At 40.6% G+C, this 25,676-nt stretch overlaps 2 protein-coding genes and 1 pseudogene across 10 annotated transcripts in view; all 3 read right to left on the bottom strand.

The window, feature by feature from the left end:
• LOC115174952 (collagen alpha-1(XII) chain) overlaps positions 1–4,798 on the bottom strand; it is an 89,927-nt gene extending 85,129 nt beyond the window's left edge. For 4 of the 9 annotated variants that reach the window (XM_029734016.1, XM_029734018.1, XM_029734021.1 and 1 more), the window contains exons 1-2: positions 4,523–4,796; positions 3,516–3,629 (exon numbers count right to left, since the gene is read on the bottom strand). In XM_029734016.1, the coding sequence (XP_029589876.1) occupies positions 3,516–3,585 (70 nt within the window). In that variant the 5' untranslated portion in view covers positions 3,586–3,629; positions 4,523–4,796. Of the gene's footprint in view, positions 1–3,515; positions 3,630–3,865; positions 3,955–4,522 lie in introns of those variants that run through there. The other 5 variants (XM_029734022.1, XM_029734024.1, XM_029734020.1 and 2 more) reach the window with 5 other exon arrangements.
• A 6,627-nt stretch (positions 4,799–11,425) lies between these two features.
• LOC115174951 (cytochrome c oxidase subunit 7A2, mitochondrial-like) lies at positions 11,426–18,020 on the bottom strand (annotated as a pseudogene).
• Positions 18,021–18,083: 63 nt separating this feature from the next.
• On the bottom strand, positions 18,084–22,715 carry LOC115174950 (cell cycle control protein 50A). The gene is made up of 7 exons (XM_029734015.1): positions 22,227–22,715; positions 21,029–21,148; positions 20,559–20,666; positions 20,292–20,379; positions 20,064–20,207; positions 19,738–19,944; positions 18,084–19,244 (listed from the first exon to the last, which is right to left on the bottom strand). Exons 1-7 carry the CDS (start codon positions 22,458–22,460, stop codon positions 19,051–19,053), a joined length of 1,095 nt encoding a protein of 364 aa, XP_029589875.1. The 5' UTR covers positions 22,461–22,715; the 3' UTR covers positions 18,084–19,050.
• Between the last annotated feature and the right edge of the window lie 2,961 nt (positions 22,716–25,676).

Below are 25,676 nucleotides of genomic sequence, written 5' to 3'. Positions count from 1 at the left end.
AAAGTAAATAAGACCACTGTATGTGTAGTGGCTAATGGTGATGAATGATGAAATCTGCTTGTTGGTGAACTTTAACAAGATAGTGTATCAGTGCATAGTGGTGCATATCAGGGTTAGAATAGGATTGTAGTCTATATAAGGGTATTTTAAATAGGGAAGCCTGTAGGGATCAAGAATATCATTCTAAAATATTATTGAAAAGCCATGACTCGGGACAAATTGAATGCAAATTTGCATAGCAAATGACCTGAGTGAAGCTTGTCCAGTACAGGATATCAAAAATGAGAACCACCAACCTGGCAGATCAACTCAAGGGCCATGGTCTGCTCCTTCTCTGTTTCCAAATGGGCCCATCATAACCATATAGTACTACCCACATTGTCCTCCTTAAGAAGCTCTTAATTAAAACACTTATGAACACAAACTCACACACAAATACTACAAGCAAGTGCACGCAAGTCTTGCAGGCTCTTGTTTTGTCTTATCTTGATTATTGTCCAGTCATGTGGTCAAGTGCTGCAAGGAAAGACCTAGTTAAGCTGCAGCTGGCCCAGAACAGAGTGGCACATCTTGCTCTTCATTTTAATCAGAGGGCTAATATTAGTACGATGCATGCCAGTCTCTCTTGGCTAAGAGTTTAGGAAAGACTGACTGCAAAGACTCACTTCTTCTTTTTATAAGAAATATTATTGTGTTGAAAATTCCAAATTGTTTGCATAGTCAACATACACACAGCACTGATACACTTACCCCACCAGACATGTCCAAAACAAATTCAAGAAAGCATACAGTATTATATAGAGCCATTATTGCATGGAACTCTCATCTCATATTGTTGAAATGAACAGCAAACCTGCTTTCAAAAAACAGATAAAGCAACACCTCATGGCACAATGCCTCTCCCCTATTTGACCTAGATAGTTTGTGTGCATGTATTGATATGTACAGTAGGCTACGTGTGTATTTATTTTATTAATGTAGTTCTGTCCTTGATGTTCTTGTCTATTAATGCTTTGTATTATGTCATGTTTCATGTTTTGTGTGGACCCCAGGAAGAGTAGCTGCTACTTTCTTCAACAGCTAATGGGGATCCTAATAAAACACCAAAAATACCAAATACCCACACACAACACACACACATCATCTCAATGATGAGCGAAAAGTTCATTTTCGCACTTTATTTGGATTGTCCAAATGGTCCATCAACAAACTATCTATTGATGAGCAACTGCTTGCCAAGTTTAAGATTAGGGTTGGGGTTAGAATATGGGTTAGGGTAAGGATTAAGATTAGGTTTAGGATAAGGGTTAAGGTAAGGATTAAGGTTAGGTTTAGGATAAGGGTAAGGATTAAGGTTAGGTTTAGGATAAAGGTTAAGGTAAGGATTAAGGTTAGGTTTAGGATAATGGTAAGGATTAAGGTTAGGTTTAGGATAAAGGTTAAGGTAAGGATTAAGGATTAAGGTTAGGGTTAGGTTTAGGATAAGGGTTAAGGTAAGATTAAGGTTAGGTTTAGGATAAGGGTTAAGGTAAGGATTAAGGTTAGGGTTAGGTTTAGGATAAGGGTTAGGGTAAGGATTAAGGTTAGGGTTAGGTTTAGAATAAGGGTTATGGTAAGGATTAAGGTTAGGTTTAGAATAAGGGTTAGGGTAATGATTAAGGTTAGGGTTAGGTTTAGGATAAGGGTTACGGTAAGGATTAAGGTTAGGTTTAGAATAAGGTTTAGGGTAAGGATTAAGGTTAGGCTTAGAATAAGGGTTAGGGTAAGGATTAAAGTTAGGCTTAGAATAAGGGTTAGGGTAAGGATTAAGGTTAGGGCTAGAGCTAGGGTTAGTAGATCGTTGAAATGTTACTGATAGTCTGTAAAGCATCTACAGATGGATGGACTATCCAAATAAAGTGTTACCCAATTCATCTCAATGACAAAATAAAAAGTATTTTAGTGTTGTTGCTGTTATGACTCTTTCTCTTCATTTCTGGTTTCTCCTAGTAGGTCAAGATTTTAAAAAATACCAAAAGAGAAGGCTTCTCTTAAAAAATATGATATTCTAAAATAATATTTTACATTTTATAGTCAGATTGACCTCTGTAATCTGTAATTTATATGAATGGTCTTTGGAGCTTCAGAATAATGTTCATTCTCAGTCTAACAGTTTCTGGAAAATAATGTTAGAGACACTTACATTTTGTCTTTCCGTTTCATCAGAGAGAAAAAAGATCACGAGAAGGACAATTGGCGTCAAGCCCCGTTTTTCTCCGAATGAAAGTGGAGACATACAATCGAGTTCTCGGTTAATTTGGGAAAAAATGTAGATTGTAGTTATAACTTATCTATACATCCCTTAAGGGCAAACCTTGTTTTTACCAAGTTCCTCTATCATGACCTAGTTCCTCTATCATGACCTAGTTCCTCTATCATGACCTAGTTCCTCTATCATGACCTAGTTCCTCTATGATTACCTAGTTCCTCTATCATGACCTAGTTCCTCTATCATGACCTAGTTCCTCTATCATGACCTAGTTCCTTTATCATTACCTAGTTCCTTGATCATTACCTAGTTCCTTTATCATTACCTAGTTCCTTGATCATTACCTAGTTCCTTGATCATTACCTAGTTCCTTGATCATTACCTAGTTCCTTTATCATTACCTAGTTCCTTTAACATTACCTAGTTCCTTTAGGCTAATTAATTTTTGTACAGCTGAAATTCTTCCCTTCCCCAGAGAACGACTGTATGCATACTAGATAAACTAAGACAGAAATGTATATTAAAAATATCAAGCAAGTGCCCCTCCTAGCGTAAGAAAGACTTCACTGCAACTATCCATGCTTAGAGAGTTAGCCTTTCACTAACTTCCAGACCACTATAATGGGGCCTGTTCCACTTTGAACTTTTAGATATAAAAAAATCTATTTGAAACGCACTTTTTGATTGAAAAATATAATGTTGCATTCCTCAGACTGTTTCAATATCCTACCCTAAGCTACTTGTTTGAGTTAATTCAACCTGTCCCAATGAATAGACAGACAAAATTGGGTAAAAAGACAATTGAAATAGCCAACCTATACAAACACAACAAAAATACAAGAATCCATAGGTCTAGAAATGAATATATAGGTCTACCGATGTATCCATAGGCCTACAGATGAATCCATGGGTCTACCGATGAATCCATAGGTCTCCCGATGAATCCAAAGATCTACCGATGAAATAGGCCTATAGTTCTACATGAGATACAAATAATGTAGACATTTTCTTTCAGGAAACATTTATTAATACAATAAAATAAAATGTATTGGTGAAAGTATTGCAATTTCACCATGAAGAGCTAAAGAACCGACACCATTAGCTACAGTCGGAGAAAGAGATATGGGGGAGGGGAGGTAAAGAGAGAGAGAGAGCGAGAGAGAGAGACCGGGAGGCTGCACATTTTCATTCAGTTGTGTTTAATTAACAGTAGAAAAAAATTGGAGGTGAGGAGGGGGAAAAAATGGCAGGTGAGGGATAACTTTACCTTGGGCCTCGACGGAGGATAGTAGCACTGCAAGGAAGGCAGCCGCTGCCAGAGACAGCCTTATCTTCATTTTGACTCTCTTTCTCTCTCTGGTTCAGCAGAACATGAATGAGGCTACAAAAAGAACGTGCAATTACGCACGCATCTCAGCAATGCTCCAACATTCCACATTGTACTTTTACCACAAGCATCAAACATTTAAATGCCATATAATCCCAAATAAACTATAGGTGTGTCATATAGCAAGTGCATTCAAAGACAATGGAAAGACAATTGAACATCTAAACGACATTGTCTTATCATATTGGTCCAATTTAAACAGGGATTAAAAACATCGTAAGAAAACTCACTATCAACGTTTAATGCACAGCTGCAAATCGAAAACAGTCTCTTATACACTTTTCTATAGGATAAACGCGCTTCCTGCTGTAGCCTATCTGATCAAAAAGGCGGTCCCCGTTCAGTCAAGACTTGCCTTGGTGGAGATGGGAGTAGGCTAGAGCATGAGTCAAAAGCTATAAACTATCCAACATGTACAAACTATATGAAAACCCAACCCGTGTCTCCAAGCACAAAAAAAACAATATCGTGTAATATCGAACACTGTACAGGCCACCAGTCCTAAGTGACACATGTTTCCTTTCTTCTCAAATTAAATTCTAATTTACTTCACACATTAGGAATTAACCTGCATGTTTAAACTGCGAAGAATATTCCAACGCCGACCTATATGCCCAATGCACATGAGTCCAAGACACACGGCATTTATGGCATGGTTGTTGGGCAATAATTATGGGCAATAATTAATTTCAAAGACACCTTAACATAAAGACACCTTGACGAAAATGATCAATAGGCAAATAATAAATAGAAAAATTCAGAGCACAATATTGGGATTTCCTACTTCCCTGGTGTGCAGATGAGCATAACTAATCTACCTTTACCTCCCAGATAGTCTAAACAGTAGTCCAATCCATAATTCCATATTCAATTAATTCAATACTGACCTGTGGAAATGAAGTTGTGCAGTCGCTCGTTTGATTTCAGAATACAAAAACAGTAAAGCCTCTTTGGATATGCCCCTTCTGGCAATGATGGATACAAGTTTTACGGGAGGATAATCAATATTCTAAGCAGACGAAAACTCAGTTCTCCTCTTGCGGAGGTCACAGATCAGAAGCCCTTTTCCAAGTGGGAAGACTCTCTACAATCTGCTACTTAATAGGGGGCTGTTCCCAACTCTCCCTTTACTATCGTAAGCTCTTACGACACTCAGCAAGCGTGGAACCCTGCCACAGATTGATAAATGCAGCCCCTCAAAGTGTGGGGATATACTTTTGGAAACTGAGCATAGTTTTCTGCATTCTTTTTCGATGATGCTTCTCTATGTGTTTTATCCACAAGTTCATAGCATCTGCGTTTGGAAACCAGGAGATGTGTTGTTATTGGCAGCCGTTTAGCCGGTTTTTTTACACAATGGAGCAATGGAAAAATATTCCACAGCCCATTTATTCAGTGACCACTTAAGAATCGGTAGGCCTAACAACGTCATTTTAATTGAATGGGATTTATGTCAGTAGATAAATATTTATAAATGTATTGTTATGTTATTGAAGTATTTAATAAGTCTTTGGATTCCACTCAGAAAATGTCAAGACATTCTTAACACTGTCCAATCATAATTATACAGGTGCGGCATGAATAAAGGGTGAAGCTTTCTGTCCTGATTCCTTCTTCAAAGTGAAATAAAAAGTTAATCCATCAACCTAAACCTATACTAAAATGGCAAGGCCGACATCAAACAGTCATTTTGGCCTTGCTATTGAAAATAGGCTATTGGAGAAGCCTAATCCATCCTCAGCTTATAAGAAATCCCGTTATGCCCTCAGACGAACCACCAAACAGGCAAAGCGTCAATACAGGACTCAGATTGAATCCTACTACACCGGCTCTGACTCCTCGTCGGATGTGGCAGGGCTTGCAAAATATTACGGACTACAAAGGGAAACCCAACCTCGAGCTGCCCAGTCACGTGAGCCTACCAGACAAGCGAAATGCCTTTTATGCTCGAATCGAGGCAAGCAAGACTGAAGCATGCATGAGAACACCAGCTGTTCCGGACGACTGTGTGATCGCGCTCTCCGTAGTCGATGTGAGCAAGACCTTTAATCAGGTCAACATTCACAAAGCCACGGGGCCAAATGGATTACCAGGACCTGTACCCAACTGGCAAGTGTCTTCACTGACATTTTCAACCTCTCCTGTTTCAAACAGACCACCATAGTCCCTGTGCCAAAGAAAGCAAAGGTAACTTGCCTTAATGATTACCGTCGGTAGCCATGATGTGCTTTGAAAGGCTGGTCATGGCTCACATCAACACCATCATGCTGGAAACCCGTGACCAGCTCAAATTCGCATACCGCCCCAACAGATCCACAGATGACGCAATCTCAATTGCACTCCTTTGTGAGAATGCTGTTCATTGACTACAGCTCAGCGTTCAACACCATAGTGCCCACAAAGCTCATCACTAAGCTAAGGATCCTGGGACTAAACACCTCCCTTTGCAACTGGATCCTGGACTTCCTGACGGGCCACCCCCAGGTGGTAAGGGTAGGCAACAACACATCTGCCATGCTGATCCTCAACACTGGGGCCCCTCAGGGGTGCTTGCTTAGTCCCCTCCTGTACTCCCAATTCACCCACGACTGCGTGGCCAAGCATGACTCCAACACCCTCATTAAGTTTGCTGACGATACAACAGACCTGACCACCGACAATGATGAGACAGCCTATAGGGAGGAAGTCAGAGACCTGGCAGTGTGGTGCCAGGACAACAACCTCTCCCTCAATGTGAGCAAGACAAAGGAGCTGATTGTGGACTATAGGAAAAGGAAGGCCAAACAGGCCCCAATTAACATCGGCTGAAATGGATTGGGTCGAGAGTTTCAAGTTCCTTGGTGTCCACATCACCAACTAACTATCATGGTGCAAACACACCAAGACAGTTGTGAAGAGAGCACGACAACACCTTTTTCCCCTCAGGAGACTGAAAAGATTTGGCATGGGTCCCCAGATCCTCAAAAAGTTATACAGCTGCACCATCGAGAGCATCCTGACCGGTTGCTTCACCGCCTGGTATGGCAACTGCTTGGCATATGACCGGAAGGCGCTACAGAGGGTAGTGTGAATGGCCCAGTACATCACTGGGGCCAAGCTTCCTGACATCCAGGACCTATATACTAGGCGGTGTCAGAGGAAGGCCCAAAAAATTGTCAAAGACTCTAGTCACCCAAGTCATAGACTGTTATTTTGTTACCTCACGGCAAGCAGTACCGGAGCGACAAGTCTAGGACCAATTGTCTCCTCAACAGCTTCTACCCCCAAGCCATAAGGCTGCTGAACAATTAATCAAATGACCACCTGGACTATTTACATTGACCCCCCCCCTCCCTCCCACACTTTACAAATGACCTCGACTAACCTGTACACCTGCACATTGACTCAGTACCGATATAGCCTCGTTATTGTTGTCATTTTCTTGTGTTACTTTTTTATTTTTATTTTGTTTAGTTTTTTCACTTTAGTTTATTTAGTAAATATTTTCTTCAATCTATTTCTTGAACTGCATTGTTGGTTATTAAGGGCTAAGGGCTTGTAAGTAAGCATTTCACAGTAAGGTCTACACCTGTTGAATTCCCGCACATGTGACAATACAATTTTATTTGATCTATCAATTACGTAGGCAATAGATTATAGCCTACGTAATTGATCATTTGAAAGCAGAACAACTTTTTCAACTGAACGTTTTATTGATAAAACGTGTTAATAAAATTAAAACAGAGATAAAAAAGCACGTCAACTTTTTCAGATGACAGAATTCAGTTTCCCGACCTGTTATGCGAGACCCAATCAATTCCCTTGAAGACATAGCCCTCTAGTGTCTCAAGAGGCAAAAAGCATCGCTGATTCCTTGAGCATTAGGTTCTACTTAATAAAGTATTCAGATAAAACTCGGTTAAAAAAACGTTACTAACATTTTCACAAATGTCTGATGGCACGTTTTATTATCTATACACATTGTAAGATGTGCGTATTGCATATCATCATAGCGTATAGCATAGCATATCAAATCACTAACAAAAAGTCAACAATATTGATTTAAATTGCATCTCATGACATTTTCCTATGATCTAGTACTTATTTCTGTGTAGAGTTCAAGGGACATTCCAAAATAGGAACGTCATATTCTAATTGTAGATATACTCGTAATTTCTTTACAAAGTATCATTTGATGACAACATTATGACCTCCCTTGGCTTAATGTGTCCTCCTTGGTTTCTAATAATAAGGTACTAATCTTACAGACTGGCTTTAAAGGAGCAAGACAGTGAAAAAGTGGGGAATTGTGGTCACATATAGAAGATAAATGACATTATATTACTATTTAAGTAAATACCAGTGTTTTCCCCATAAAATAAACCATTGGAATTGGAGCAAGATACGCTAGACAAGGTGGGATCTTTTTTGTTTTTGTTTTGTTTGGTTAATTATGCGAATAATGTCGGCGGAAACAGTTTTATCCGCCAATATTGATATAATAACCATGGAAGTAAACTTGGGAGTCACGCGATAACATGTGAGATCCACTACCACTCGTCGAGAACGCATGCAATTTATTAGGCTACAGATTAAATAAATTATGATGACGTTCACAGGGTGGTGAAAGTCTTATTCTGGTGACATGATAATCGATGCTTGCCTGCAGTTTGACAAATGAAAATGATCTTGCTCTTTTGTCCACAATAATAATCTCATCATGCAGTCTATATGTAACCGGTGTTAAATGGCTAGCTAGTTAGCGGGGTGCGCGCTAATAGCGTTTCAATCGGGGACGTCACTCGCTCTGAGCTCTTGAAGACGGTAATGGTGCTTCGTGCCAGCTGGCTGACGATGCTACACTTTTTCTGAAAGATGCTAACCAAATTCCCATATCGATCAATCCTTTTCCAAAGCGTCTGGTCTATATCTTAACATTAATACATGTGAACTCATGGCTGTCAAAGATTGTGTGACACCTTCATATTATGGTATTCCAGTAAAGGGAATACCCTGGGGCGGCAGGGTAGCCTAGTGGTTAGAGCTTTGGAAAGGTTGCAAGTTCAAATCCCCGAGCTGACAAGGTACAAATCTGTCGTTCTGCCCCTGAACAGGCAGTTAACCCACTGTTCCTAGGCCGTCATTGAAAATAAGAATTTGTTCTTAACTGACTTGCCTAGTTAAATAAAGATTTTAAAAAAAGAAGAACTTACATATTTAGGCATAACCATTAAGGATCAGAAGTCTAGTGGCTTACTAAATTTTAACCCTCTTATTAATTCAAAGAAGCTAAATCAATGGCTACAGAGTGACTTATCTTTAAAAGGAAGAGTCCTAATAAGGTATCTCTAGACTAACATATGGCGCTCTATCTTTGTCTTGACAGTAAAATAAGCAAGGAGATAGACCAGATGCTTCTCAACTTTCTGTGGAGAAACTGTACCCATTACATTAGGAAAACTGTTGTAATAAACACTTATGAGAATGGTGGGCTAAATTTTCTGGACTTTACTACCTTAAATAATACTTTTAAGATGTGGAATTTTTGGTGGCCTTAACTTCATGTTGGTTTGCAATTATAATATTGACAAAGTTCCAGTGAAACTTTCTGCTTTTCATCAGCAGGTTTTCTTGTCATGGTCCTTAATTTATAAGCATAATTTTTCTCCACACAGATATTAAATATGGAATAATCGCGATATATTGTATAAAAATACTTCTTTGTTTGTAGATTATTGGTTCCGAAATAATATCCTATTGGTGAGCCAGGGGAATTCTCATCACTTTACAAGGTCCCTTTAACAACTAAAGATTTTGCAATTTTTTTAGATGCCATTCCCTCAGGTGTTGCTTTATGATTCAGACCTGACCCTCAGAGCCTACCTTCCGTTGACCCTGTTGACTCATCAGTTGGAAAGATTTGTTTCTCTTTTGGTCCATTCAACAACAGAGCTATATGAACCTTGTTTCAACAGGATGTTGTTATGTCATGCCTTATTGGAATGGATTTATTGATAATATCTGTTGGAAAAAAGTTTGGATGTTGCCACACACATACCTACTTGTTAACAAAATTAAGGAAGTTTCCTTTAAAATTATTCATAAATATTATCCTGCCAACCACTATATGAAGAAGTTTAAGGAAAACATCAACTCAAATTGCTCCTTTTGTAATGACCACCCAGAAACAGTGTTGCATCTTTTTTGGCATCGTATTCATGTAAGAAAACTGTGGCAAGACATCAGTAGATTTATAATTGAACACATTTATGAAGATCTTACACTATTGTGGAGAGATGTACTGCTTGGATTCTTTACCTACGATAGAAATAAGCTGAAACATTTTTATGTAATTCATTTCATTATTCTTTTGGCCAAATTTTATATTCACAAATGTAAATTTACAAACAAAAAAAAACACATTTTCTTACCATACAAAAAGAAATTGAACTATATTTTAAGACAAATTAACTACTCTACGAACAAAAAATCTGTTAGAATAATAAGTGTCTGTATGTCCTTGTGTAATGTGATATTGTGCCACGCCCCTTATCCCCCCTAGCCCAATTGTCTTTTGTATATTATTTATATATACTTGTGTTCCCACATGTAGTTCCTGTATTGATTTGTTGTTGAGAAGACAAAAAGGTAATGGTGCTTCGTGGGAGGCAGTTGTGTGTTTATGCGGATTTTAGAATATTCGCATGTAAATCTGTCGCCATTTGGAAGGAAACCTACCTACTGGTAATATTTCCCATCATGAGAATGGCATTAGTAGCAAACCAGACATGAACAAGATTAGCTATGTTTCCATCAACTTGTTCAGGGAGTTTTTGTCAACATTTAGAAAGTTTGCATGGAAAATAGATTAAACAATTGCCTGCTAGGGTGCGTTTCCATTTAACTGTCGTGTCGATTTAAACAGCTGGATGTAATGACGTCACTGCCCATCCCTTCCTTCAGGCTATGCTTAAATCCTACACACCAACCCGAGCATTCAGTTCTGCCACCTCTAGTCTCTTGGCCCTCCCACCCCTACAGGAGGGCAGCTATGGCGCAGCCCAGTCCAAGCTCTTCTCTGTCCTGGCATGGAGAAGCTAGGCCAGCAGAGTCCCTGCCTCTCTTCCGAAGGCACCTGAAACCCTAACTCTTCAAAGAGTATTTTACATAATCCCATCCTCACCTCGACCCCCCCCCCCTTCTAGCTCTGACTTTGTTGTAAGTACTATATTGAGGAAAAGTGTAGCCTACTTACTATGCCTGTGATATGTGGATGTCTCACCTAGCTATCTGAAGATGAATGCACTAACTGTAAGTCGCTCTGGATAAGAGCTCTGCTAAATTACTCAATTGTAAAAACACTTTTTTTCCACAAAAACTTAAGTGTTGAATAAAAATAAAAGTGTTTCTATTACTCTTTTACGCAAATTCCGCATTTGTGACAGCCTGTGGTCTACCCTCCCACCTATCTGTTTCATGTCTCAGGTAGCCTGGGAAATCCAGCATGGATGGAATGCAATAACTGACTAATATTTGCCATATTCTAATAATTATCATGTGCCAATGTATCACCAAGGCCCGTGCCATGGTGATACTTGCACTCCTGTAGATCTGAAATAATTGGTGATGGTAAAACTAACTAAAAACCAAGGCCATTATTGAAAGTCAGGACAATCCTTGTCTTGCAAAGATACATTTTTATAGTTGATAAAAATATGTTTTTTCAAGCACTGGGCCTAGGCATTTAGAATAAAATGTGAAGTTGAGTTTTATAGTTACGTAATGACACGTACACTGCATACTTCAAAATGATTTGGTAATTATCATTTATTCAGTTTCCATCATTGGTCACAATAAAAAAAGTTCGACAAGGGTGATATTTTTTTTGTGTGTAACTGATAAACATTTTGTAAATCTATAGAAAATGTTTCCTATACAATTCTCCTGCCATTTCCACTAGATATTTTTTTCAAATAAACTTGGGCTCTACTTCACACAGACGGTGATCTACTTCACAAAGCCGCACACGGACAACATTCCTTATGGTGTCTACTGTACTTAAAATACAGTTACACACACAAAAATAAGGACTAATGACACTTTATGAGAGGCATATTTAATCATCCTCAGTTCCAATAAATGAATATTGATCCCATGAAACAGAAACCATTATGACAGGACAAATCAACCCTGAGAACATGGAGACAACGTGTTACAACTAACAGTGTGTGTTGTAGAACATGTGAGCCCAGGAGCTGCAGTCACTCCTTCTTCTTGGGGAAAGATGCACAAACCAGCTCATATATGACACATGCAGATCCTGCAATGAAATGTAAGACGTTATTACTAATTAAATAAAGTATTACAAAAAGGTACTGAGCAACTTAAAGTGGTAATGTACAACCAGAATTGTGTCTGGATTTTTTGTGGCTACTGGAGAAACCTATTCCATTCTCATCTATCAAATACATAGGCTATAGATTATAGCCTAACAGATCATTTTGAAAAACAACTTTTTCAAATGAACGTTATTGATGTGTTATTGAAATGAAAACAGAAAGTCAGAACTTTTTCAGACAAAATAATTCAGTTTCCCGACCATCGGTCGATCATAATGTGAGACCCAATCAATTCCCTTGAAGACATTGCCCTCTAGCGGCTCAAAAGGCAAAATGCACATGCGAAAGCCTTGCAGCAATGCTTTCTGGTGCATTGCTTCAGAAAAAGCTCAGGAAATGTTTTTTTATTAACATTTCATAAACGTCTGAAACAAAAAAAATGAAACTTTTTATCTGCTATACAACACTGTAAGATGTGCACGAATAGCGTATCAAATCACCAACAAAAAAGTAAACAGAGCAAATTGCATCTCATGACATTTTCCCATGATCTAGTCCCGATTTCTGTAGGCTGGAGCTCAAGGACATTCCAAAATAGGAAAGTCATTCTAATCGTAGATATACTCATTTCTTTACAAAGTATCATTTGATGACAATATTAACACTGCCCTTGGCCTAATGTGCCCTTGGTTTGGAACGATAAGGTACTAATCTTACAGACAAGTTTTAAAACGGAGCCACACCGCAAAACTGGGGAACACTTGGTCACATGTAGAAGATAAAATCAATATATTGAGGAAAAGTGTAGCCTACTTACTATGCGTGTGATATGTGGATGTAAACCATTGAAGTTGGACCTTAAATGGTACACTTGTGTTTATAATAAGATCTGTATGTACAGTGCAACGGGAAAGTATTCAGACCCTTTGACTTTTTCCACATTTTATTACCTTACAGCCTTATTCTAAAATGGATTAAATATTTTTTTCCTCAATCTAAACACAATACCCCATAATGAAAAAGCGAAAACAGGTTAAGAGATGTTTGCAAATGTATTAAAAGTAAAAAACTGATATACCTTATATACTAAGTAATCAGACCCTTTGCTATGACACTCGAAATTGAGCTCAGGTGCATTGATCACCCTTGAAATGTTTCCACAACTTGGAGTCCACCTGTGGTAAATTCAATGGACTGGACATGATTTGGAAAGGCACACGCCTGTCTATATAAGAGCTCCCACAGTTGACAGCATAAATAAGGTATATCCGTTTTTAATACATTTGCAAACATCGCTAAACCCGTTAGAGAAAAAAAACCAAGCCATGAGGTCGAAGGTATTGTCGGTAGAGCTCCGAGACAGGATTGCGTGGAGGCACAGATCTGGGGAAAGGTAGCAAAACATTTCTGCAGCATTGAAGGTCCCCAAGAACAAAGTGGCCTCCATCATTCTTAAATTGAAAAAGTTTGGAACCACCAACACTCTTCCTAGAGCTGGCCGCCCTGCCAAACTGAGCAATCGGGGGAGAAGGGCCTTGGCCAGGGAGGTGACCAAGAACCCGACGGTCACTCTGACAGAGCTCAAGAGTTTCTCTGTGGAGATGGGAGAACCTTCCAGAAGTACAACCATCTCTGCACCACTCCACCAATCAGGCCTTTATGGTAGTGGCCAGACAGAAGCCACTCCTCAGTAAAAAGGCACAACAGCCCTCTTGGAGTTTGGCAAAAGGCACCTAAAGGACTCAGACCATGAGAAACAAGATTCTCTGGTGTGATGAAGCCAATATTGAACTCTTTGGCCTGAATGCCAAGCGTCACATCTGGAGGAAACCTGGCACCATCCCTACGGTGAAGCGTGGGGTTTTTTCAGCGGCAGGGACTGGGAGACTAGTCAGGATCAAGGGAAAGATGAACAGAGCAAAGTAGAGAGAGATCCTTGATGAAAACCTGCTCCAGAGCGCTCAGAACCTCAGACTGGGGCGAAGGTTCCCCTTCCATCAGGACAACAACCCTTAGCACAAAGCCAAGAGAACACATGAGTGGCTTCAGGACAAGTCTCTGAAAGTCCTTGACTGGCCCAGACAGAGCCTGGACTTGAACCCGATCAAACATCTCCGGAGAGACCTGAAAATAGCTTTGCAGCGACGCTCCCCATCCAACCTATCAGAGCTTAAGAGGATCTGGAGAGAATGGGAGAAACTCCCCAAATACAGGTGTGCCAAGCTTGTAGCGTCATACCCAAGAAGACTCTAGGCTGTAATCGCAGCCAAAGCTGCTTCAAAGTACTGAGTAAAGGGTCTGAATACTTATGTATAATGTAATATTCCCAATAATTTTTTAAAAATGAATTAGCAAACATTTATAAAAAACTGCTTTTGCTTTGTCATTATGGGGTAGTGTGTAGATTGATGAGGGGAAAAAAAGAATGTAATCAATTTTAGAATAAGGCTGTAACGTAACAAACTGTGGGTCTGAATACTTTCCCAATGCACTGTAGCCTAGCGGTTAAGAGCGTTGGGCCAGAAATTGAAAGGTAGCTGGTTTGAATCCCTGTGCCCACTGGGTGAATCTGTTGATCTGCCCTTGAGCAAGGCAGTTACCCCTAATTGCTCCTGTATGTCGCGCTGGATAAGAGCTTCTGCTAAATGACCAAAATGTTAACGTCTTTCTTCCTCTGCTGTTGTGACGACATGATCATACCAGACAACCAGACGTAGGCTAGCACCAACATTCCTCTATGGTATACACCAGGGTTCCACAACTGGCGGCCCGTGGGCCGAATATGGCCGGCGCGTGGTTTTATTTTGACCCCACAAGTTTTCGGAGTAAAATATTTTCATTATTGGACAAAAAACACCAGGAAATCAGCTAATAATGTTCCGGCCCCCTGACCACCCGCTCAAGGAGAAGAAAAAAAAAAATAATAACTTGACCTTGGCTGAATCTAGTCTACACACTGGTTCTATCAACATTGTTCTACATCATTTCAATAGGTAAAACAATTAACATTGTTTATTCAGTTTAGTTTAAAGGATACACCATAACGAATGTCATCCACGCAGCAGGTGGCCATCTATCACCGCTGACAACAAAACACCTGCCGTAATTTTCTGTTCGTGTTCAGACGATTCGACATGTTGAATCACCACCGTTCGTCGCCACACAACAGGTGATCTACTTCACACAGCCACCGTTCGTCTCCACACAACAGGTGATCTACTTCACACAGCCACCGTTCGTCTCCACACAACAGGTGATCTACTTCACACAGCCACCGTTCGTCTCCACACAACAGGTGATCTACTTCACACAGCCACCGTTCGTCTCCACACAACAGGTGATCTACTTCACACAGCCACCGTTCGTCTCCACACAACAGGTGATCTACTTCACACAGCCACCGTTCGTCGCCACACAACAGGTGATCTACTTCACACAGCCACCGTTCGTCGCCACACAACAGGTGATCTACTTCACACAGCCACCGTTCGTCGCCACACAACAGGTGATCTACTTCACACAGCCACCGTTCGTCTCCACACAACAGGTGATCTACTTCACACAGCCACCGTTCGTCTCCACACAACAGGTGATCTACTTCACACAGCCACCGTTCGTCTCCACACAACAGGTGATCTACTTCACACAGCCACCGTTCGTCTCCACACAACAGGTGATCTACTTCACACAGCCACCGTTCGTCTCCACACAACAGGTGATCTACTTCACACAGCCACCGTTCGTCGCCACACAACAGGTGATCTACTTCACACAGCCACCGTTCGTTTCCACACAACAGGTGATCTACTTCACACAGCCACCGTTGAGGACATGAGGACATGGAGACGTGTTACAACTAACAGTGTGTGTTGTAGAACATGTGAGCCCAGGAGCTGCAGTCACTCCTTCTTCTTGGGGAAAGATGCACAAACCAGCTCATATATGACATATGCAGATCCTGCAATGAAATGTAAGACGTTATTACTAATTAAATAAAGTGTTATTACAAAAAGGTACTGAGCAATTTAATGTGGTAATGTACAACCATACTAAACCAAGATCTTATGTCTACATGGATTAGTTTGCCATGGAGGCCATCTGTACTCACCCAGAATAGTGAGTGCCATTGTTGACACCCCCTCTCAAATGAATTGGAATTTCATTGTCCTCCTGGTGAAGAAAAATATACCGTATTAAATTCATGTAATACACAGCAACATGAAGTACAAGCATCCTGCATCCTTTAAGCTCACCAAAGCAGTGGTGTTCTCTTTTGGCGCATTTCCAATGAGGATTCACTCCAGTGTTATAACCGAAAGGCTCAGACAATGTTTCCATCGACACAGGCCGGCACCCTATGTCTCACTGAGCCATGACTCCGGCGGACCTGCTCTGACTTGGAGCCAAGGCAAGGGCCTAGGTACTTTCATCCTGCATTTACATAGCAATGCCTAACTGTGAACTTTAACACCATCTCACAAAGCAGAGGTTGTTGATTCTGCTCATCACAAGTTTTTAGTGTTACACTCCTGATATAAACACAATATACTAGAGCTCACATTAACATAAAACACTGGCGGCACACTAGTGTGGGTAAGTCTCAAGGGAAAAGCACCATTTGAGTGGACATTGACTTACTTGAATTGATCTTTTCATCTCCTAGTAGAGCAAAGGGATTCAACAGTGCATCTCCAGAGAACTCTGTCTGGGTGGTTGAGTGGTCATTAATGCCCACAAACTGACCATTCTAACCACAGAATGCAACAAGTACATTCCAGCAATCCAGCCATTGCACTTTTAATTATTTACAGCAAGATCTGCACCAAGTTTTAGAAAGCATTTAAAAGCAACACAGTTTGCACAATAACTTATTGAAAAGCAGCCAATGATGAGGCAGTGGCATCACTCTCCCCTGATCAGTTGCCAGTGGTAATTAGAGTCAGACATGGGTTTCTCATCTCTCTCACAACGTTGATACCATCCCAAATGGCACCCTTTTTCCTATTTAATGCACTACCTTTGACGAGGGCCCATAGGTCTCTGGTCAAAAGTAGTGTACTATGTATGGAATAGGGTGCCATTTGGGACACATTATTTGACTATTTTCAGTTTACACCCAGCATGCAAAGCATTAACTCCAACCCGATGAGGTTTTGTCAATCACATATACTTATCCGTCAACTATATGTAACTCAGGCTTTATTGGAGGGGAACTACAAGTGGACAGGTGGACATGTCACCAGTCATCAAAACATAAAATCACTTTGTCAACAATAATTTCAAGCTACATTTTCCATGACATTAAACTAACATTCCAAAGAGTAGATTTGAACGTCATATTTTAAGGACATTGCCTATTAAAGCCGTCAGCCATATAAACCCTGTCAATTACCTGGAAATGCTTCTGCTTCTGTGTGACCTTGTTCTCCAACTGCCTGCGGGAGCTGCTGCTCAGCGTCCGCCGCGACACATGCTGGAGCGCCTGTCAAATGACGAAAAACAAGCATCAATTTCAAGCCCATCGGCACTGTAGTTTTACAGATATATTTTAAGATCAGCGCTGGCTTGGAATAGGCCGCTGTCTACCTATGTATTTAACCAAGTTAATTTGCCATAAACACAAGTAAATAAAAAGAAAACGCTTAACAGTTAGCAGATAACGTTAACAAGTTTGCTACCTGTAAGTTAAATGTCTAGCTAGTAGCTGTCATCCCATGACCGCTAAAGGCTAGTGACGCTACCCGTCTTCTAGGGAGCATAAAAGAGTCAAACCGATTCCGTTGAATACAGATATTAACAACTGCAATCAAAACATGACTAAATCGATATCTTACTTGAATGTGTCGGTACATCTTCTCCCCACGTCAGTCATCATACAAGGACACCCGCTAGTTTCTTCTTTGGAGTATTTATTGACTCCTCAGGAAAGTGGGCATACTGCCACATACTGGGCAGGAGTGTGAACTTGGAGAATAACCTAGCTACCATAACCAGCTACTGTATCTGGGCTATAAAAGTACTGTCAAAAGTGGCTCAAGATTCAAACATTATATTAAGTATACATTCACTTTTTCAATTTTGAAACATTTCCCCAACCATTTTCAAATAAAGTTCTGGTTAACAACATGAGTTGTCCAGATATTATTTTATTTGTCAAGCAACAGGCGTATAATCTCCAGGTAACTCATGTGCAAAACATATTTCACCAATTTGCAACAATCTTAGTAAGAAAATAAATAAGGATGTTATTCCATTGAATAAAATGAATGCTAGACTGGTCCAAGGTATATCTGTGTTCTTGCCTACTTATTTGCCATGCTAAACATGTTTTACATAATGAATTTGCAAGAATGCAGAAACAGACTGGCACCCAGGCTACATGGAGCTTTGGTCCCTGAAAACCTTGAAATTTACTATTTTCATTTGTGTTATGTTACTTAAACTTGACTCTGCATATTTTAGGCAGCTGAACAGAATTACTACTTATACACTGAGAAAATAAGTTCTAAAGTACATTGAAAACATTGCAAGCCTTCCATAACGCTTGACCTGAAAATCTGTGCACATCCTTGTGCAATCTATAGAGACCTATCTGTAGTGTAAACAGACCAGAAATATGTTCCTCAAACTACTGTACTGTATGTAACAAGAACATACTTGTATGAATAAACAGCCTTGACTCAAAGCAATTCAACATTTAGCCTAACGGACTGTTCCAATTCGCTTGACCATATTCAAACATTATTTTAAATAATTTATTCATATAGAAGTAAACTAATAAACATCTATGACTGACACACATATTTCTGCATTAAAACGGTACTATCTGCACATTGATGTAGCGTCATTACATTTCAACTCACTGTCAATACAACATCTTGACAGAAAAACCTACGTAACTGCATAGCTTTCTGATCATGAAAAATAAATATGAGTGAACTCTCCCGATGTATTTTCTCTTCCAATACTTGCACAGCACTTTTGACAAGCAGGCCATTCTTACACACAGTACACAAGAGACCACCAGTGCTTGTAATTAACCACTGGTTACACCCATGCCTCTGCTAGCCAGCATGCAACATACATAGAAGATGTCTTTAGTTAGGGATGTCAGCGGTGTTGTTGCGGCTGCCATATTTGTGGTGGATGATGAGGAGGACCACTCCCAGGAAGAAGCAGACGGAGCCCACAGTGATGTAAGCGATGCCCAGGAAAGGGTTCTTGCCCCCCATCCAGGAGATGGTGCTCAGGATCACACGCTTCCGGCCCTCAAAGCTACGAACAGGATAGTCTAGGATCAACTCATTAAGGAAGACTCAACAAATGCTCAACTTCAGACCCATTTAACATTTGACTTACAAAATAACTCTAGCAAGAAGGATCTTAAAAGGGAGTGGCTCCTGATCCGTGATTGGATCTTTTATTTATTTATTTCTGAGGCTCAGACAGAAAAGATAGAGTCATGGATCAGGAGCCACTGCCATCGTAAAAACGTATCATACAATAACAATGTGGACTGGTATTATATAATGTGTAGTCTATATTAATGGAAAAAACTAAGAAAGCCAGTATGCGTCATCACCCAGCTGGTGATACCTATTGTTATTAGCAAGTGAAGGAATGGCCCCCTACTGAACACGGCCCAACATTGACCTGGTCTGTCTGACCTATTATGACAATGACTGATTTGAACATTCCTATTACATCAAAAAACAAGCTATCATTCCACAAACCCAAACTTCCTGTACAGCTGTATCATTGAACAGCTGTCAGTGAAAGGATACTGTAGGTGACTTCCAGGGTGTAGTTGCCACGGGGAAGTGTCGGCGTCATGTTGTTCTTCTTTTGGATAATACGGTATAGCTTACGGAAAGTGGGGAGGGCAGCTGTGCGCATCCACACAATGAAGTCCTCATTGATGAAGCCATTATTCTCAGCGTCTGTGTCTAGTTCATAGACAGGCTTGCGCCAGTTGATCGGCTTGGTTGTACCTGGGAGAGGAAATTATAGTGAGATTCCTAGGTAAAAGACAGTGAGATTCCTAAGTAAAAAAAAAAATTAGACTCTTTATCATCTTCAATAGTAACAATTCTGCTGAGTGCTTGCTCACCTTGAAAAGCACTTGTGAGGTTGGGGTTGCCTCCTGGATTCCTGAACTTCACATGCTTATCTGTCCACCAAGCGATCCCCTTCTTCATCAGAGGAATTTGGATTCTTGTTCCATTAGGGTCAATGTAATACAGATCCAAAGTGTCTGAGGAAAGAGATCATGAATAAACAGAGCTGCTCTTATTGCAATTCTAGTAATGATGGTCTAAAAAGGACATAACGGTCTTACCATTAAACATGCTGTTGGCGATTGCACCACAGGGAGCAATTGGCATTTTTTCATTGCGAGCATAGGGCTCACACTCTTTACTGGGGTTCTGTGGACATTGCAAGCAGACATGTAACTTTAGATCATTGCACAGAACATCTTGCCAATTTCATGGATATGTCAGATAACTAAAGATGTAAAATTGTTGATGGTCAGTCAAAAGTCATTGCAGAGATTCAGGAATGCAGTGGGAAAACAGGTAGCCTGTTTTAAAGGCATAATATGTACCATTAGAGAGGTGGTGTCACCATTCAGTTGACTGTCATCCCTGGACTTGACATAGCGCCGGTGATTTTGGTAGAAGTTGGACAGGCCATAATACATGAATACGTTGCTCTGTTGAGACAAAATTCTATTCAATGTTCATGATGATCACATTTCAAATTCAGAAACATACACCACCAACAATTGAGAGAACGTGACACATCATCTGCTTCCCAAATGGCCCCTGGACAAAAGTAGTGCACTACGTAGGGCAGTGGTTCCCAACCAGGGGTACTAGGAGCCCTGGGGGTACTTAGCCTTTCAACAGGGGGTACTTGAGAAGACTGATGAGACCCTAGGCCCACTGGTAAAATGCACAAGGGGGTAATTCAAATGGTACTCCAGGGAGAGCTAAATTCAGTTGGTGGTATAGTAACCACTGACATAGTGTATAGGTTGCTATTTGGGATGCAGACATCATGCTTCATACTTACTTCAAAGGGCTGTTCCAGAGAGAAGGGCAGTGCACAGGTGCATGGTCTTGTGCTGTTCCAACTAAAGCTTTGGGAGCAGTTGAAGCATGGGCTGGACATGTCAGTCCCAGTATAATCAATCTGTAATGACATGTATACATCCAAACAGTATTTCCAAATGGCTGGCAATCTGCTGCCTAACATTATTTCAAATGTATTTATTTATTTTATTTAACAGGCAAGTCAGTTAAGAACAAATTCTTATTTACAATGACGGCCTACTAATCCACAAATGGTGCACCTGTGACCTGACATCAAATACAGTACATTAACAAGTAGATTCCGAGCCTACGGTTATGCTTGTTTACACTGAGGTCGGAACACAATCATGGTTAGATTAAGACACCGAGGCCAATCAGCTCCTTTGTTATTTAACGTGACATGCCAATTCATAATGGCTGATAAGGCTACTGTTAGCTAGCATGAAGACAAAAGGGGCAGTTTTCTGGGAAAAACTGGCAGTTTTTCAATCTTCTCGATGTATCAGTTTGGATATAGGTACAATTTGGAATACAGTGGCACATCCCATCCCTGCATTGAGGTACATTGTGTCTTAATCTAACCATGATTGTGTTCTGACTCAAGTGCAGCTAAGAGAGAACAAGCATAAAGCGGTAGGGTCAGAATCTGTTGGCTACAAATACATAAGCCATGGTCTAATTAAGCAATAAGGCACGAGGGGGTGTGGTATATGGCATATTACACGCAATGCGGAGTGCCTGGATACAGCCCATAGCTGTGGTATTGCAACCACAACCCGAGGTTCCTTATTGCTATTATAAACTGGTTCCAATTGTAATTAAAACTAGCAAAAATAAATGTTGTCATACTATACGGTCTCATATACCACGGTATACAGCCAATCAGCATTCAGTTTCTAATGGCCTTTGTAGGACTTGTTTGTGTTTAGGCTATATTTTTTGTTGAAACCGATCATCATGAGAAACAACACTGGTGGGAGTAAATATTCACGCAAATAGTAATTTTGAGGCACATGGAAGTGTGTATTAGCTTTTTTTTGCTTTTTTTGGTGGCGAAATCAGGCTTCCCCATACACCTGTCCCATCCCCCTCCCTAGTGATACTGGTGCCCCCTTCCTCTTGGACTTATTGAGTACAGTAAACAGCTAGCTAAGGATCCCGGATAGCACGGGCCTTACCTCGAACTCCTTGATGTTGTTGGACGTGACGTAGAGGCCGATACCAATGGGGATGAAGATAAGCCCGATAACGAAGAAAGCTGGAAGAACTGTGCCCGCTGTCAGGATGGGTTGCCAAGCAGGTAATCGTTGTTGTTTAAACGCTGTGTTATCGGGCTTTTTATTCTGGATGGTCCCACCACCAGGTACGGCGACGTGACCGTCTTCCTTCGCGTTGTAGCTCGACGCCATCATGGCTTCACTCAGAACGGTTCTGTTCTAAAATAAAACAACCAGTGGCACTGCAGTGGCAGCTATTATAGCGAGACTCCCTGAAGCTGAAGAAGCTAACAATTTATCTGAGACAAGTATGAGCATGCTCTGATAAATAAGGTATAATTGTGGTCGCTTTCTATAGGTTATTTCGCAAGATAACTCATTTTAATGAAATCGAGCTACCCCAGCGTTACGAACAGCCAAGTCAGGAAGTTTTTTTTTGTTTTCTTTTGACATACGTGATGACATCATCAAATATGATGAACGTTTCACCAGTGACAAAATCTCATTTTCATTCATAATATCATTTTAATTCTAATTATTTTCTAAAGTAATAAAATATGTTTTTGTTTTTCCCAATAAATTGATGTTGAACATTCTCGTGACCTGAGTTGACCAAAACCATGGTCTTGATTTGTCTACTTGGAGATCAAATGATGAATTCTTATATAATGATAAACATCCGTTTGAATATTCAGATTTATTGAGGCAAATAAATAACCAGCTAATATAGCATACATGGGTCATCCTTGGGCAACTGTGCCTGATTACCTTGATTGATATCATAAATGACCTTTTTAGGGCATATTATCTAGACTGTGTGTATGCTATAAAAGGCAAACAATGCTCTGTATGTTGTCCATATAGTTCACCATATAGCCATGGTCAACTGATGGTGTCTGGTAGCATGTTTTTATCTGCTTTATAGTAATGCATAGCCTATTAATCCAATCCTAGTCTCTTAATAATACAAACCATTTGGTGGGTGCTTATATTTGTCCTATTTCACAAATGTACAAGTGTGTATTAATATGCATGTGTGAATTGGAATTGTGTTTTTTGCATATCCCAACTCTCCCTGAGACAGCCTCGGAGAGTTGGGTCAAGGCCAGGGTCTGTTTTCACAGACATCGTGCGCCATCAGTCTGGCAAACCGAGACTGATTCTAGCAAGTGATGATCTCATCATATAGGTCAGTCTACCATAGACAATGTTAGGGTAGTGGTGTTTTTCTTCTTTTTTTATATCTAAAATTATTTACCAAAATTCATATCATGCTTCTAAGAATTGAAATAAAACACAGTGCACTCCTGATCTGAGGTTAACCATTTGATCATCTTGAAGTGGATTTTCTTTAGGTTATCCTCATACACACAAAATAGTGGGAATAAACATATTACTGTATACATTTGGTGTAACCAGTATTGTGTTTCTATCCCACATACAGTATATACACTGCGTGCACAATTATTAGGCAAGTGAGTATTCTGATCTTATCATTGTTTATATTCACATTTTTGAACTCCAAAACCATATAAACTTGAATGCTTATTGGATTTAATCATTTTCAGGTGATATGTATTTGTGTAATGAGGGAGGGTGTGGCGAAAGTGAATAACACCTTATATCAAGGTGTGCATAATTATTAGGCTGCCTCATTACCTCAGGTAAAATGGGCCAAAAAATAAATTTAACTGACACTGAAAAGCCAAAAATGTAAAATGCCCTTCAGACGGATGCGACACTCTTTAAATAGCTAAACTATTGAGGTGTGACCACCGGACATTCAAACGTTTTGTTGCGAATAGTCAACTGGGGCGCAAATTAACTGCAAAAGACTTGAGAAGAATTAAACGTCAAACTACCAGGAACCCATTATGCTCCAGTGCCACCGTATTCCAGAACTGCAACCTACCTGGAGTGTTCAGAAGTACAAGGTGTCAAGTGCTCAGAGACATGGCCAAGGTCAAGAAGACTGAAACAAGACCACCACTGAATAAGATTCACAAGTTGAAGCATCAAGATTGGGCAAATAAATACCTGAAGACAGATTTTTCAATGGTTTTATGGACAGATGAAATGAAAGTGACTCTTGATGGACCAAATGGATGGGCCCGTGGCTGGATCAGTAATGGACACAGGGCACCACTTTGAGTCAGGTGCCAGCAAGGTGAAGGAGGGGTACTGGTATGGGCTGCTATCATTGAGGATGAGGTAGTTGGACCTTTTCGGGTTGAAGATGGACTGAAACTCAACTCCCAAACCTACTGCCAGTTTCTGGAAGATTCTTTCGTCAAACAGTGGTACAGGAAGAAGTCCTCAGCATTCTAGAAGGCCATGATCTTTATGCAGGACAATGCTCCATCACATGCATCCAAGTACTCCACCTTTAAAATACGGTGTGACCACCATTTTCCTCATACAGCGCGACACATCTCCTTTGCATAGAGTTGATCAGAATGTTAATTGTGGCCTGTGGAATGTTGTCCCACTCCTCTTCAATGGCTGTGCGAAGTTTCTGGATATTGGCGGGAACAGGAACACACTGTCATACCCGTTACTCATGAGAATCCCAAACATGCTGAATTGGTGACGTGTCTGGTGAGTATGCAGGCCATGGAAGAACTGGGACATTTTCAGCTTCCAGGAATTGTGTACAGATCATTGCGACATGGGGTGGCAGACAGCGATGCCATACACGTAGTCTGCCATCTGCCCAGTACAGTTGAAACTGGGATTAATCCGTGAAGAGCACACTTGCCCAGCGTGCCAGTGGCCATCGAAGGTGAGCATTTGCCCACTGAAGTCGGTTACGACGCTGAACTGCAGTCAGATCAAGTCCCTGGTGAGGACGACGAGCACGCAGATGAGACGGTTTGTGCAGAAATTCTTCGGTTGTGCAAACCCAATGTTTCATCACCTGTCCGGCTGGCTGGTCTCAGACGATCCCGCAGGTGAAGAAGCTGGATGTGGGGGTCCTGGGCTGGCGTGGTTACATGTGGTCTGTGGTTGTGAGGCCGATTGGACGTACTGCCAAATTCTCTAAAATTGGAGGCGGCTTATAGTAGAGAAATTTAACATTAAATTCTCTAACAACCGCTCTGGTAGACGTTCCTGCAGTCAGCATTCCAATTGCATGCTCCCTCAACTTGAGACATCTGTGGCATTGTGTTTTGTGGCAAAACTGCACATTTTAGAGTGGCATTTATTGTCCCCAGCACCAGGTGCACCTGTGTAATGATCATGCTGTTTAATCAGCTTCTTGATATGCCACACATATCAGGTGTATGGATTATCTTGGCGAAGGAGAGATATTCACTAACAGGGATGTAAACACATTAATGCACAACATTTGAGAGAAATAAGCTTTTTGTACATATGGAAAATTTCTGGGATCTTTTATTTCAGTTCATG

The sequence above is a fragment of the Salmo trutta genome, chromosome 35, assembly GCF_901001165.1.
Source record: "Salmo trutta chromosome 35, fSalTru1.1, whole genome shotgun sequence".
Taxonomy (NCBI): domain Eukaryota; kingdom Metazoa; phylum Chordata; class Actinopteri; order Salmoniformes; family Salmonidae; genus Salmo; species Salmo trutta.
The sequence above is the reverse complement of the archived record's forward strand: the minus strand, read 5'-3'. Positions and strand labels throughout refer to the sequence as shown.

Coding starts and splice junctions, on each gene's coding strand:
- LOC115174950 (XM_029734015.1), bottom strand. CDS start 22,460: ATGATGGCGTCGAGCTACAACGCGAAGGAAGACGGTCACGTCGCCGTA. Junction 20,667..21,028: donor CTCTGGAACAGCCCTTTGAA/GTAAGTATGAAG, acceptor TTGTCTCAACAG/AGCAACGTATTCATGTATTA. Junction 20,380..20,558: donor GTGACACCACCTCTCTAATG/GTACATATTATG, acceptor CAATGTCCACAG/AACCCCAGTAAAGAGTGTGA.